At 36.2% G+C, this 14,500-nt stretch overlaps 1 protein-coding gene across 2 annotated transcripts in view; it reads right to left on the reverse strand.

The window, feature by feature from the left end:
* Positions 1-6: 6 nt before the first annotated feature.
* The window catches only part of LOC106880935 (ubiquitin carboxyl-terminal hydrolase 22), a 36,209-nt gene continuing 21,715 nt past the window's right edge, over positions 7-14,500 (reverse strand). For both annotated transcript variants that reach the window (XM_014931112.2, XM_014931111.2), the window contains exons 9-13: positions 11,922-11,979; positions 8,238-8,364; positions 5,510-5,673; positions 4,631-4,780; positions 7-515 (exon numbers count right to left, since the gene is read on the reverse strand). In XM_014931112.2, the coding sequence (XP_014786598.1) occupies positions 473-515; positions 4,631-4,780; positions 5,510-5,673; positions 8,238-8,364; positions 11,922-11,979 (542 nt within the window). In that variant the 3' untranslated portion in view covers positions 7-472. The remainder of the gene's footprint in view (positions 516-4,630; positions 4,781-5,509; positions 5,674-8,237; positions 8,365-11,921; positions 11,980-14,500) is intronic.

The following is a 14,500-nucleotide window of genomic DNA, read 5'->3' on the forward strand; positions in this document are numbered from 1 at the left end:
TATACAAAGCAAGACATCTGCTTTTCTCACAAGAATAAACATTACTGGATGGGGAAGGGAGGGGAAGGGAGGGGAAGGGAAGAGAGATAAGGGATAAGAGTGGGGGAGAAGTGTTGGAAATAAGGTGGGGTTGGGGGTAGGTTTAAAAAAAAAAACTCAATAACATATCTGTTGGCCAGACGGTGGGCAGAGAAACAGCCAAGACTTTTGGACAATGACAGCCAAAACATGGCACTGAAAAAATTTTTTTCTGGTGGGTAGAAGATGGTGGCGGTGGTGGTTGGTGGATTAACATTTACTCCTCGCCACTACCACTACCCATCCTGCTCCACCCCTCATTTTTTTTCTTCCATTTTGCTCTGTAATTATAGCCAAAGTAGAAACCAGAGGTGTGATTACAACAGCAGTAGCAGCAGATAAAAAGTCTTATGTTTTTGTGTAGTGTATGTGTGTATCAGTCTTCGTAAGAATGTCATTCATATTCCAAGATCTGTTTGTGGTAGAACAGCAAATACCTAGACAAAAAAAGAGAGAAAGAGAGGAAAATAAATAATGAACATTAAGCAATGGTTAATCATATATTACTCTTGAAATGATCATTAACTCAAAATGCAAATTTATATGACATTACAAATTGAAATCTCAAAATATGAGGTGCTATCAAAAAGTTCCAAGACCTGGCCTAAAACAATGTACATCCTCCATTGGTTACGACAACAAGGGTTCCAGTTGATCCTATCAATGGAACAGCCTGCTCGTGAAATTAACGTGCAAGTGGCTGAGCACTCCACAGACACGTGTACCCTTAACGTAATTCTCGGGGAGATTCAGCGTGACACAGTGTGACAAGGCTGGCCCTTTGAAATACAGGTACAACAGAAATAGGAAGAAAGAGTGAGAGAAAGTTGTGGTGAAAGAGTACAGCAGGGTTCACCACCATCCCCTGCCGGAGCCTCGTGGAGCTTTAGGTGTTTTCGCTCAATAAACACTCACAATGCCCGGTCTGGGAATCGAAACTGCGATCCTACGACCGTGAGTCTGCTGCCCTAACCACTGGGCCATTGCGCCTCCACACAATGTACACCAATACTCCATTAAACAGTATGTGACCCACTATGCAAACACACATAGATACTCCCCACTTGGCTAGTGATATATGTTGTCAGGCCCTCTGATTTGAGATTTTTTTCTCTCCAGAATTCTTTCTCTAATTTGTTAATGGCACCATGCCAGTATAAGATGGAAAAAATATTTGTGGCATTTTTCATGTTTTTGCTATATTTGAGAACTGATTTTTCAATGGTATTTAAGAACTTTTGCTTAGTGATATTGACACACAGTCATGTTGTTATAGATCAGCGGCATGAAAAATATAACAGAGTAGAAAAAGACTATGTATGCATAATGAAACACCATGCAACAGATTATCACATCGAGAGATGAGAAATCCAAGCTCTCTAGCATAGAAGAGATAGTGAAATAAAAGCTCTGGAGAAAATGCAAGAAACTCAATTGTCTGGAGAAGTGGTTCTCAATCATTTTTTTTATCTCTGGATCCCTTTGATTACTGTTTTACTCTGGTGGACCGCCATAGCCATTTGATGTTTAAAAACTAATTCTTATAGATATTGCCTTCAAAATTCTTATTCTTTTCTGTTATTCACAAACTCAGTTGCATAGGTTGAACTATGTAAAATGTTAGAGAAAGAAACCTAGCTGTTTCTTGCAAAACATGCATTTAAATCAAAACTTTTCAAAGACCCTTAAAATACTACTGTAGATCTTCAATTCAATATTTTGCTAGCATAGAACCCCCAAAATCTTATATGAACCCCCAGTTGAGACAATGGTCTAGACAAATACTCTTACAGTTGTGTAATAGTATGAAAAACCCGACGTAAATGTAAGATGCAGAAACTGGACACCATTTCTTACAGTTGATGACAGACACTAATGAAGGAGACTGATAACGATGATTATGTCTACGGTTTGACTGTTGTAATTTTAAATACTCCTAATTGTTTTATTGTAATTTAGGTTGGATGTGAATAACTCGTATCTTTTAAATGTAAGGTATTTCCATGCCTTTTTGTCTTTATTTATTTTAGCCAAGAGAAGAAGGTTAACAACCATAACCTTTTTGGAAAGCTTCTGAGGCAGGTAGAGAAAAATGAAAATATCATGTTCTCAGACTAGAGATCTAGTTCAAGTGTTTACGGGAGAATGGATTAAATGTAGCTGAAGACCAGGTGGTGATGTTAAACCAAAGAACAGGTTTAAGTCTACCTTTCAAGACAGCTATAGTCCAACTACATATATACTAGATGTACCCACCATGATCCGTTGGGTCACAAACACTCCAAGTTGAAAATGTTGATGTGCAGCAGGATAGGAAAAAATACTATTTTGAACTTCATGCAATAAAATTCTTAAATAATACAGTTTTCCTGCCCTTGGTGTGACAACATAAACATGACCAAATGTTTCTTCTTTGAAAACGTTCAAATAACCGTCAACATTTTTTCATCGCTTTCTTCTTTGCCATCCTTTGTTACTACTGTTCTAAATGAAATACATGGGTACTTCAGCATAAAGTAATGTTTTTGCAATGTCATCATTGATGCACAATGAAAAAGAATTCTGTCAATGTTGTTCTCATATGTCGTTCATTGACAGCCATATACATCCTTATTACATCTGAGCAATATTTTTGTTCATCTGGTAGATCAACTTGCAGCTTCACTATTGCAGATGCTCTTTCATGAAGTGAAAATCCTAAGATGGATGCAACTGCTTCAGATGGTCCAGTATACCTACCCATTAGATATTGACTAATTTCGTTATAGCAGATTGGTAATTTCTTTTCAGCATGTATTTGATGATGAATTTAATTGACCTCACTGAAGCAACAATTTCAACATTGTAGTGGCATTTGAATGTTCTTAAAAGAGTCTCATTATAAGGTACAACCCATTTGTTGTTTGTTTTTCCATTCTTATGAGATTCAACTCCTCCCATTGCAACTGATCTGCATCTATAAAAAGACAATCTCTCTGTCTGCTTTTCTGTCTTTTGATTAAGATGATAAAAATTAATATTTTATTTTAAACTAGCAGAGGCACCCGGCGTTGCTCGGGAATGAAATTGTTGCTTATATACTTGAAGAAAAAAAAGGCAAAATATGCTGTATAGAAATTTGAGGACATTCTGTAGATGGACTCTCAGATGAATGATGGCTGGGCGCCTCTCATGAATGGGGAAAATTGAAGATGTGCCAAAAAGCCTCATGGTACTTGAAAACTTTTACGAAAATTAAAGTGGGGATTAAATGAAAAAAATGATTTACGTGAATATCCTCACAAGAGTAATTGAAATAAATGGCGATTGTGGAACCTCCCACGCATACACACGTGTGTCTTTGTAAATATGTTTGTATACATTTATGTATGTGTGTGTTTGTAAGACACAGAGTGTGAGTGAGAGAGAGAGGTTTGTTGTCATGTATACGTGCATGCATAAATATACATACATCTTTGGATGTATGCATATAACAACACAGCCCTTGACTCACTCACACACTGTCTCTTACAAACAAGCACGCGCGCGCATACACACGTGTCTTTGTAAATATGTTTAACCCATGCTAGCATGGAAAGCGGACGTTAAACGATGATGATGATGATGATGATGACATTTATGTATGTGTGTGTTTGTAAGAGACAGAGTGTGAGTGAGTCAAGGGGTGTGTGTGCGCGTCTGTATGTGTGTGAGACAGAGTGAGAGAGCGGTGTGTATGTAGTATTTACTCTCTACACACACTCACACACAAAATAGAGAGTGAAGCTTTTTGCCGTTGTTACGTCAATACCGGAAGTTGACATTGAGGAACCTTTTTAAAGAAGTGAATCTTAAATATAAAGCAATATTATTTATTTTTAATTAAAAAAATCAAATGAAGAGCCTAACATTTATCCGAGGTCAAATTATTCATGCATCACAAGTATGGAAGCATTTGGTGAAGTTGATTTCACGTGAAAAGCGATTACACACACATCTCTGTTTTATATATAGTATAGATATAGATAAAATAGTAATTTTCCCCTTTAAGCAAAAAAAAAAACAAAAAAAAAAAACAAGTTCTTGTGATTCAAAAATATCTCATAAAAATGAGAAAAAAGAAAGTAAGAAAAAAGGATGGACGGCAGTAGCTGACAGGACTCTTTGAAGCATCGACATTTTCAACTTGATTTTTTTTTCTTAAAGGGGGAAAAAACTATTTTATTTGTAATCTTTATCATCTTAATTAAATGGTAGGAAAACAGATAAACTTTGAGTTTTAGTATAATATAGATATATACACTCATCATCATTTAATGCCTTAAAACTGAAAATTAGAACCACAAATAACGTTTGACAGCTTGATATACATCAGATTCTGTATTGCAGACCTGACTGAGCTTGGGGTACATAACAAGAAGTTAAAATTATGTTGAGATGACAAGGCATTGACTTAATAATATGCAAGCACAAATTTGCATATTGAAGAGCAAAAAGAAATGTGGGGCAGAGAACTGTACTTGTTTATTCAGGATAGTATTTTCAGATAAAAATATACAGTATTTTTACTTACCCTTCACTATTCAAAACCTCTTGTGGTGTAGCTTTGGTGATCATATGATCATCACATTTGTACCACTGGTTTTTGTGCAGCCTGATGTAACATGTATAATGTCCAGTTTCTATTGTGCCGCTGTGGTTCACTACAGCAAATAGTGAGTATCTAATAGAGAGAGAATGAAAATAATAAAGAAAGAATAAAATTATGAAATGCAGAGTTCAAGAAACTAAGATCTAAACAGAATATATGCCTAATAAAAGCAACAACAATGCTTGTAAAATAGTAAACATATTTCAATTATGAAAGCGGCAGGGAAGTTTGGAAAGAATAGAAATGAGAATAGTTTGGTGAATGAGGGTGGCAGACAAACAATAAACTGAAGAGACCGATGAGAATAAAGCCAGTGATAGATGATGTGAAGAGAAATTGGATGAGATGGCCAGATGATGCGTTGAGGAAAGATGAAAGTGACCGGATAAAAGGAGTGATGAAAATAGAGGCAGACCAAAAAAGACAGCAAAAGATAAGGGGAAATGTTGGGGATAGGGCAAAACGGAGAAAACTGTCATAGGGCCTACAAAGCAAACTGTTGTTTAGCATGCAAGCTGGAATAAAAAACACTTTGTTGTGTTGTTTATACCACAAAGTTTTCTCTAGTCAGAAAAACGGCAACACGGGCAACTGCTAGTTTTTCTCAAAAAATCTGGCCCAAGCTTGCATTTATGCATGGTCAACACTGACCAGTGGAGGCCTTCATAGGTTTTAAAATTATAGGAAATGAATGATTTAGACACAACTTTGGAACAGCAGCACCAGTAATGATTATAGAGTTATTTTTTCTCCTTCTCAGGGATCATTAGACGGTGGAAGATATCAATACTAATGTCTTACTTGTTATCACAGGAAAGACTTTTGGCAGATTCTTGGACAACTTGATTTCGATAACCATTGTTGTTACTGCGTGATGATGACATGAATGGAGTCATGTCCAATTCTTCTGGAAATGACACAAATGTGGAGATCTTCTTGTGGTAACCCGTGGAGTGTTCAAACCGCTGAAAGTACATCAGAAAAAGAAATTATTTCATGGACTTTCTAGAGAATTCATCACAACAATTTTATATTATTTTTACATGCTATTATGACAAAGATTAAATTTATCATTAATACAGACACAGGTGTAGATGTATGGTTAAGAAGCTTGCTTCCCAACCCTGTGGTTTCAGGTTCAGTACCTTAGTACCTGCACAGTACCTTAGTCAAGTGTTTTCAACTATAGCCCTAGGCCAACCAAAGCATTTGGAGTGGATTTGGCCAATGGAAACTGAAAGAAGCTCATCATATAAATATATGTGTTCATGTATGTGCCTTTGACAACTGGTGGTGGTTTATATTTCTGTAACTTAGTGATTCAGCAAAAGGGACCAATAAAATAAGTACTGAGCTTAAAAATAAGTACTGAGGTTAATTTGTTCGATTAGACCTTTCAAGGAAGTGCCACAGCATGGCTGCAGTCCAATGAATGAAACAAGTAAAAAAGTAAAAGATAAAGGAGTTTATTTTTACAAATTTAGACATTTGGACAGTAGTGAAGCAATTACTTCTTTTTTTCAGTTATATATTTAGCATTCCTTTTGAGGATCTTCGGATGTGAGGCTCAGAGGAAATGAGAAGGGATGGAGACTCCTGGCGGTTTGCCGTGTTTGAGAAGACATGTTAAGCTAAGTAAAATTGTGGCTGTCTATGCATACAGGCATGCCCCCTCCATCTCTCTCTCAGCTGAAAGATCCTAGTCTTGCAGGCTCATGGGTGCTGGTGCCATGTTAAAAGCACCCTGTACAATCTGTAAAGTGGCTGGTATTAGGAAGGGTAGGCATCCAGCTGTAGAAACCATGACAAAACAGACAAATGGAGCCTGGGCAGCTCCTGTCAAACCACCCAACCCATGCCAGCATGGAAAATGGATGTTAAACAATGATGATGATGACAGTTATGATGTGGAATAAAAGTGGAACTTCTGTCAGTTAGGCACACAAGTTTAACAATAGTCATGTGTCCTGTCCAACATTGTTAATCTTTAAAGAGGAGAGTAACAAAGCAGAAATGAGTAAAGTTCTGGATTATTCATTGTCATTTTTATGTTCTCTTTTCATGTTTGCATGGGTTGGATGAGATGTAAAGGATCAAGTTCTTATTTGCAGTTACTGCTCTCCTAGACATGTCAAAGAACATGTCTCCTTAATATGTTACCTTTTTGTATAGTCTCTATACCTGGATGCCTTTCTCTTTACCAACAACATTACAGAATGTACTGGGTGCATTTTATCATAGCGCCAGCACTACAGAGGTTGACGTTTTCTCATAAAGACTAAAGAGTCCTCTCTAACCTATGTGTAGCATTGTGTTCAAGTTAGAAATCAATAAAATACACAAAATTTAAAAGGCTTTGAACACTTGCAGATAGTGCAATTTCTGCCCACAGTAAAAAGGGGCACCTATTAAAGTTTAGTTAGACAGAGGGAAAACAGGCAAAACTGTGGTATGGTTCATACATCATCTAGACATTTTTTTTATTACATATTTTACATTTAGACATATTTTTCCATTACATCAATTTTTCTATGGAAGAGTCTTTTGTTTTTATTGGAATAATATCAGAATATGTTTTTGTCAGTTACAGAAACAGGGTCAAACTGAATTATGTGCCAGTGCACTAGAATCATAATTTTAGTTATTGTTCTTCTCAAATTTATATATATATGTTTGTTTGTGTGTGTGTGTATCTGTCTGTGTGCACCTGTATGTGCACACACTTAAATATAATACTGACATTAGTCCAAATGCACAACAGTGTTTTCATTTATGATGATGCATTAGCTTGTAGGAGTACTCATCACATTAAAATTCTGCTTCGTGGTAGTATTTATAGATTAAACAAGATTCGCAGGATCCATCCACCAAGAGGTGATTTAAATCTAATACTATGCTTTCCAAATCATCCCATTTTATATATTCTATTGCACTTGCTTGTTAACAACTACTGATCCAACTAGCTGTGACTTTACAATAGGAGTAGAGAAGTTTATGTGGTAAAGAAGTTTGCTTCACAACTGTGTGGTTTCAGGTTCAACCCAACTATGTAGCAACCTTGAATTGTCCAAATCCCTGTGAGTGGAATTTGGTAAAAAGGAAGTGAGCAGAACCTCATTGGGTAAACCATTACAGTCCTTGGAATTAGTAGACCAGTCACAGCTGGGAAAAAACACTAAGTTATTTATTCTGGCTCTTAGCTTAGTACTCAATATGCAGACTTAATCCATCAGATTAAGATAATCACCTGGTTTTTGAGTATCTTTATCAGAGTTTACTCTGTTGCAAGTATTCAGGCCAGGCCCTTGGTTTGAGGATAGTCATCCCACTTCAGACAGACAGCCCCCCCTCCTCTGACTAAGTCAACCTATACAAATCATCAAATCAAATCAAATACGCATAAACCTATTTTGGGCCCACGTGAAAACAGCTGATGGTCAGCTGTCCAGTGGCATGACTACCCAACGGATGCCCTTCTCTATAAGAATTTCATTTCTCTTTCCAGCAAGCATACAAACCTAATCCTTACCTTTAAATGGAAGCATGCAACCACTGGCAGTTTTTTCATGGTCAACTGTTTTGTAGATTCTTGGTAACTATGACAACTGCTACATTTGATTTTTGCAGAGCTGCCCAAATGTTCTGGTTTGGTAAATCTGAAAAATATATAAATAAATGTGAATATTCACACTAAGAATAACGGTGAATATTCAAATATAGTATCATTGGAGATTAGTCAATTACATCAACCTCAATAGCTCAAGTACTGGGATCAATATAATCAATTAGCCTCCTCTCTTCTCAATATTGTTGGTCTTGTGCTTAACTAGAATATAATAGAATACTTGGAAACAATTATTGTATGTCTATTGACAATAAAAAGGTGTTGAAGTGTCAAAATCAGTAGAATATGTTTGACTAAATAGATGCCTATCAGTATTTGGACCCATTTCTTTACATTCTGAGACCAAGCTCCACTGGAGTCAATTTTGCCTTTCTCTCAGGAGTTACAAGGATAAATTTTGGTTATTACTTTCTCAGGGACGATTAGTCAATTTGATTTCTATCATAATTATAGACCACTGATGCCACTGCTACCACCATCACCATCATCATTTTAATGTGCATTTTGAGGTAGATATTTTATGAATGAATGCCCTTCTTATCACCATCCACAATCTGTTCCCAATTAAAGTAATATTTCTCGTAGTTCGTCAAATAACAAACAAAAATGTTTTTACATCACATTGTAAACAATGATACTGCTTGCATGGACAGTGACCTTGTTTTTACCTGCTGTGCAAACAGCATCAATACAATGGAAAGATACCCCGCCTCCTACAAAACACCAATGGTCTTTTTACAGTTTTTGCTTATCAAATTCACTCAGGCACTGGTCAGTGCAACACCATAGAAGAGACGCCTGCCAACAGGACCATGTAGTAGAAATGAACCCCAAACCATGTCATTTTTAACCATATAGCTAATATTAAAAATTATTATTTTTATCATAGAATGGTAGCAATAATAGACTAACACAGTTCCTTCCCTCTGCAAGATTCAAATCACATTTCATTTCTTCCTAGGTTCATAATATAAGGATTATCAGGTGCAACCCCTGGTACTTAAACCATTGCATGCAATGTTAATAATCAAAACTAGGTAATTGAAGTGGGATACATGTAGCATGTATGTACCTTCTTTTCAGCTCTCTCTCACACAAATGAAAATTTATATTAAAATCTGATTTGTTATTTGCATTTATGTAGTAAATGCCACTGCTAGTAATATACTATGCTTAGTTCTTTTAACAAAGCCATAACGCTGGTGCTCCATAAAAAGCACCCAGTATACTCTGTAAAACGGTTGATGTTAGGAAGAGCGTCTATGATGATGATGTTCTTCAATGGAATTTGGTTCTATCTTTAATCAAATGAAACAACTATTAACCCTTTTAGCACCAGCCCATCTGAGATTGTCCTTGTTTTTTTTATGATATGAATTTCCTGCTTTAAAGTTATCTGAATTAAAACATTCCAACAAAATTCCAGGTTAATTTATGTTCCAAACATAATAAGCTTAATAAGCAAAGTTATTTTAGAAAATTCTTGATTATTTTCAAAGTTAATTAAAACAATGACAACATATTCCAACAGAAATATGATAATAAAATGGGTTAAGAGCAATGAATGTAATTGAGGTAGTAAGGAATTCAGTTCATGTGCCATCAGGATTAGCTTTACTTTTCAACCCTTTGGGATCAATAAAATAAGTATTATAAATAAAACTAAGACCCCACAAATGAATCTGAATAGGAAATTCCAGTAGTGCTTAGAAGAAAACGGTTCATAATTTCTATCTCACTGTGGAAAAAATGCCTGTAATTAGTCTACTAAGGACATATTTTCATCACTAAAGTTTAGTGCCTGCAAACAGATAAAGACAAAGAACTATGTCCTGATGTGAATACCCGATAGTTATATCAATAGACATACAAAGCTACTGAAGACTATGTAATTACCATATAGACTACAGCAAGACTTAGCTAATGACTTGTTAGACAGGTCACATCATTGTCGTTTAACGTCTCCATGCCAGCATGGAAAGCAGACGTGAAACGAGGACTAGGGACTTTTATTTCGAGACTGACCACTGTGTTGTATTCTTGAGCAAAACACTTTATTTCACGTTGCTCTATGATAATTTTGATATTTAAATGCATGGTACACCATGCACCTGTACAGGTAAGTTTGATTTGAAGGAGGGAATGAGCTTTTGTACAGCACAAACATTTGATCACTATAAATAATTCACCTTTCTCAGACTGGAGAGCTACCATAAACTGAATGTATAAATGGGCAAATAAAAGTAAAAGCATTAATTGTAACTTAATTCAATCTTATAATATTTGTATAACAATGTAGACTAAAGGATATCCAGAGTTATTGCCCTTGTCCCATTTACGAGAGTTCACGAGACTTCGTGAAATTATATGGGAGAAAAGAAGTCATAGGCATTCAATTTTTCTTTGTTACAATTTAAATTAGGGTTGGTGCACATGGCTAAATAAGTAAACATGCTACTTGCATCCAACAACAGTAAAATACAGCAATATAAAAGAAAAAACTTTTGTAGTGTATTAACGCTGATTATCAATTTGGATTATCTCTAGTCTGAGGTAAAATTTGTAATCTGTATCCCAGTAATTATGAATAAACAATGAATGCTTTGTTAGATTATTTTTTATAAAAAGGTATTAAACTCTTGAACGAAAAGAGTTTGTACTCGCTGCTAAGTAAGGCACTAAAATGAACAAAAACCCACTTATCTGACAACAAAATAGGAAAATGATGTTGAAAGGAGTGGGCGATTGTAGAATTCCACAGAAAGCTGAAGTCTGATAATCTATGGGGGATAACATTGAATCTTCCATCTTAGATATAAATGAAGTTGAATAACGAAACCCAAAAAGTAAATTTACAAATCTATGACCATTATGAACAGTAATGCTAAAGCATTCAACCAAGTCTAATAAAATTCTTCGTGGAGCAATTTTTATTGACCTGCAGAAAGAAAAGGCAAAATTTTGACTGAAATTAAGATATGAGGCCGATAGGCTTATATAGGGTTAATAAGTTTGCTTTGCGGCTATGTGGTTTCAGGTTCAGTCCTATTGCATGGCACCTTGGGTAAGAGTTTTCTACTATGCCCGTGGGTAATCAAAATCCTGAGAGTGAATTTCATACACAAAATGTAATAAGTCTGTCATGCACGCATGTTAGTATTCATATGTGAGAATGTGAGTTTGTTTCCTTGTCTGATCATTTGCATGCTGATTGTAAACAAAGTCAACCTTCATATAAAACTGTGTCATTTGTTTGCAATCTGCCATGAAAAACATACCTTGAGTTGTTCATGTTCAAAGAACCAAGAGAAATATTACTTTAGTTGGAAACAGATGAGGAATGGCAACAAAAGAGCATCTGGTTATAGAAATCTCAACAAGTCTTAGTTGACCCAGGTACGTATGGAAAAACAGATATTAAAACTGATTATCCATTTTCTTTTTGTCACTTTGTCTCTGGAAGAAATCAGCTGAGTTCAGATCTGGAGAGGGATGGGCTTTGCTAGTTATGACAGCACCTGAGAGCTCAATAAAGAGAAGAAATACAGCAATGATAAAAGACAGGAAAAAATAAAGCTGTAAAATTACCGTTTTAAACACTCTACTAATGAGGTTGGTTCATAATTCCCTGGACTATTTGAGAAACCTGCAGCAAATAAAAGGAAAAGAAAAAAAATCAGCCCAATGCAAAAATATTGGACAATAAATTACAAGAGAATGCAAAACAATAGCATACAAATTGCAAGTGCATGTTATAGTACAATTTCAGGACATGACTACATACGTACACTTTTCTCTCATTCTCACCTACTTTATCTTGTCTCAATATCAACCGTCTTACCACCATCACATTCCAATAATGGATCCATTCCTCTCCACTTCATTCCATGCAAATATGGGCAATTGTATAGAATTCATTACAGTAAGGATTCTATTTTAAGTATTTAACCAGTTCTCCAGCTAAACATGATCAAAAGTCCAAACTTTGTCATATGCAGCTATTGTTGTTGAGTAAGTGACACCAGGGCACATGTGAAACATTATTGTTGTCTAAGATATTGTGGACATGCCATCATACGATGACAGCTAAATATGTTTTGACTCCCAAAGGCCAAGTGGATGATTAACACTCTGTCTACTTCAGTATCTTCTCTTTCTGGCTGAAAATACAATATCACTAATAACACAACAACCACTTGTCCCAACAGTTCACAAACAAGGATTAAAACAACAACATTGAAATATGCAATGTTAACTCTTTATTAAATGGGTATGAAATAGATGATGATAGTAAATGAAGACTACAGAAACCAACTGCACATATACCTGCATGGAGCAAATATGTATATATATCTGATCCATTAAGCATTCCATATATCTCATCCTCTTAGCATGCATCCCTCTATCACTAATATTTGGCTTCTGTAATCACTTGAGAACAGATTCAGTACATATTTGACCCCCACCCAATCTTTTTTGCACTAACAGTTACCTCCTTCTTCCCCTGGAATCACCCATTAACATCATTCTCATTATAAACCCTTCACACACTCTCCTCCACTGATCAGTCTCCTGTGTCTTAAGTTCTCTCACTCCCTTCTGAGCTACACCTTCAGCCTGTTATGCCTCATCTTCAACACCTCTCAAATGCGTCATCAATGATCTCTTACCCCACTGCTGTTGTCCCACTCAATAATAACCACCCTCCAATCTCCTTCCTCTCACTGTTACATCTTGCACATCATCTCCCTATTTTCTGATCTATCTTCCTTCCTGAGCCGCTTCTATCTCTCTCAATTTACCCACCTTCTATAATTATTTCCCATCAACCATATTTGCACACTTGTTCATCATTCTCTAAAATTACCTCTACCTCTATCTTTAACCTTCTGTTACTCTCCTTTCGCAATCTTTTGGCTACCTCACTAGTGTCAGTGGCATGAAAAAACCAGAGTATACATGGTAAAGTGGTTGGCATTAGGAGAGCCAACTATAGAAACTATGTCAAAGCTGACATTGGAGCTTGATGCAGTCCTTGCAGCTCATTGGATTCTGTCAATCTGTCCAACCCATGTCAGCATGGAAAACAAACACATGATGATGATAATAGGTGCAAGCATGGCAGCATGGTTAAGAAGGTTGCTTCTTAACTATGTGGTTTTAGGTTCAGGTCCACAGCACAGGACCTTCAAGTGTCTTCTATAGCCTCAGACCAACCAAAGAATAGAGTTCATAGATGGAAACTGAATCACACACATTGTATGTGAGTGTGTGTCTCCACATGGGATGATTCTGAGTGAGTAGCACTGTTATATGAGTGATATTTGTTTAGTTTCCCAAATAAAACATGTCAGGGGAAAATATTACCTTGCTTGGAAACAGATGAATGTTGATGACAGGAAGGGCATTCAACTATAGAAATTCTACCTTAACAAATTATGTCTGACTCATGCAAGCATGAAAGTGGATGTTAAAATGATTATGTCATCACCATAATCATTTAAGGTCCATCTTCCATGCTGGTAAGCCAGAAAGCTGGACCAGACTCCATTGTCTACTTTGGCATGGTTTCTACAGCTACAAATACTTCAAGAGAGGAATTTAATAGATGTGAACTGTGCAGCAGCTCAGATTAACCCAGGGCTATGGAAGAAGGCAATTACCCAAGGTGCCATACAGTGAGATTGAATCTAAAACCATCTAGTGCTGCAAAGGAAATCTTTGCCACAGCCTTGTCTGCATCTATATGAAACAATACAAATTCTTTAGTTTCACCCTCAAACGTACTGACCATAAGACTGATTTTCAAATCTCCCTATGCATTTGAAATGTACATACATCACTCCTTTTTTCAGTGCTCATTTGTGGAATATATATATATATATGCACATATATATTCAGCTTATCGAACTTCGATATGGCTAAAAACCTACAATCTTCTACACCAATAAATTATTATTGTTCCTGGAAGAGTGTAAGTACCTTGAGAGAAAAGTTGAACTTAAGAAGCATCAGTTGTAGTGTGCAAGAGAGATGATTGCACTAGTATGGTCATGTGGCGAGAATGGATGAGGATAGCTGTGTGAAGAAGTGCCACACCCTAGTGGTTGAGGGAACCTATGGAAGAGGTAGATCCAGGAAGATCTGGGATGAAGTGGTGAAGTACG

The sequence above is a fragment of the Octopus bimaculoides genome, chromosome 5 (assembly GCF_001194135.2).
Source record: "Octopus bimaculoides isolate UCB-OBI-ISO-001 chromosome 5, ASM119413v2, whole genome shotgun sequence".
NCBI classification, from domain to species: Eukaryota; Metazoa; Mollusca; class Cephalopoda; order Octopoda; family Octopodidae; genus Octopus; species Octopus bimaculoides.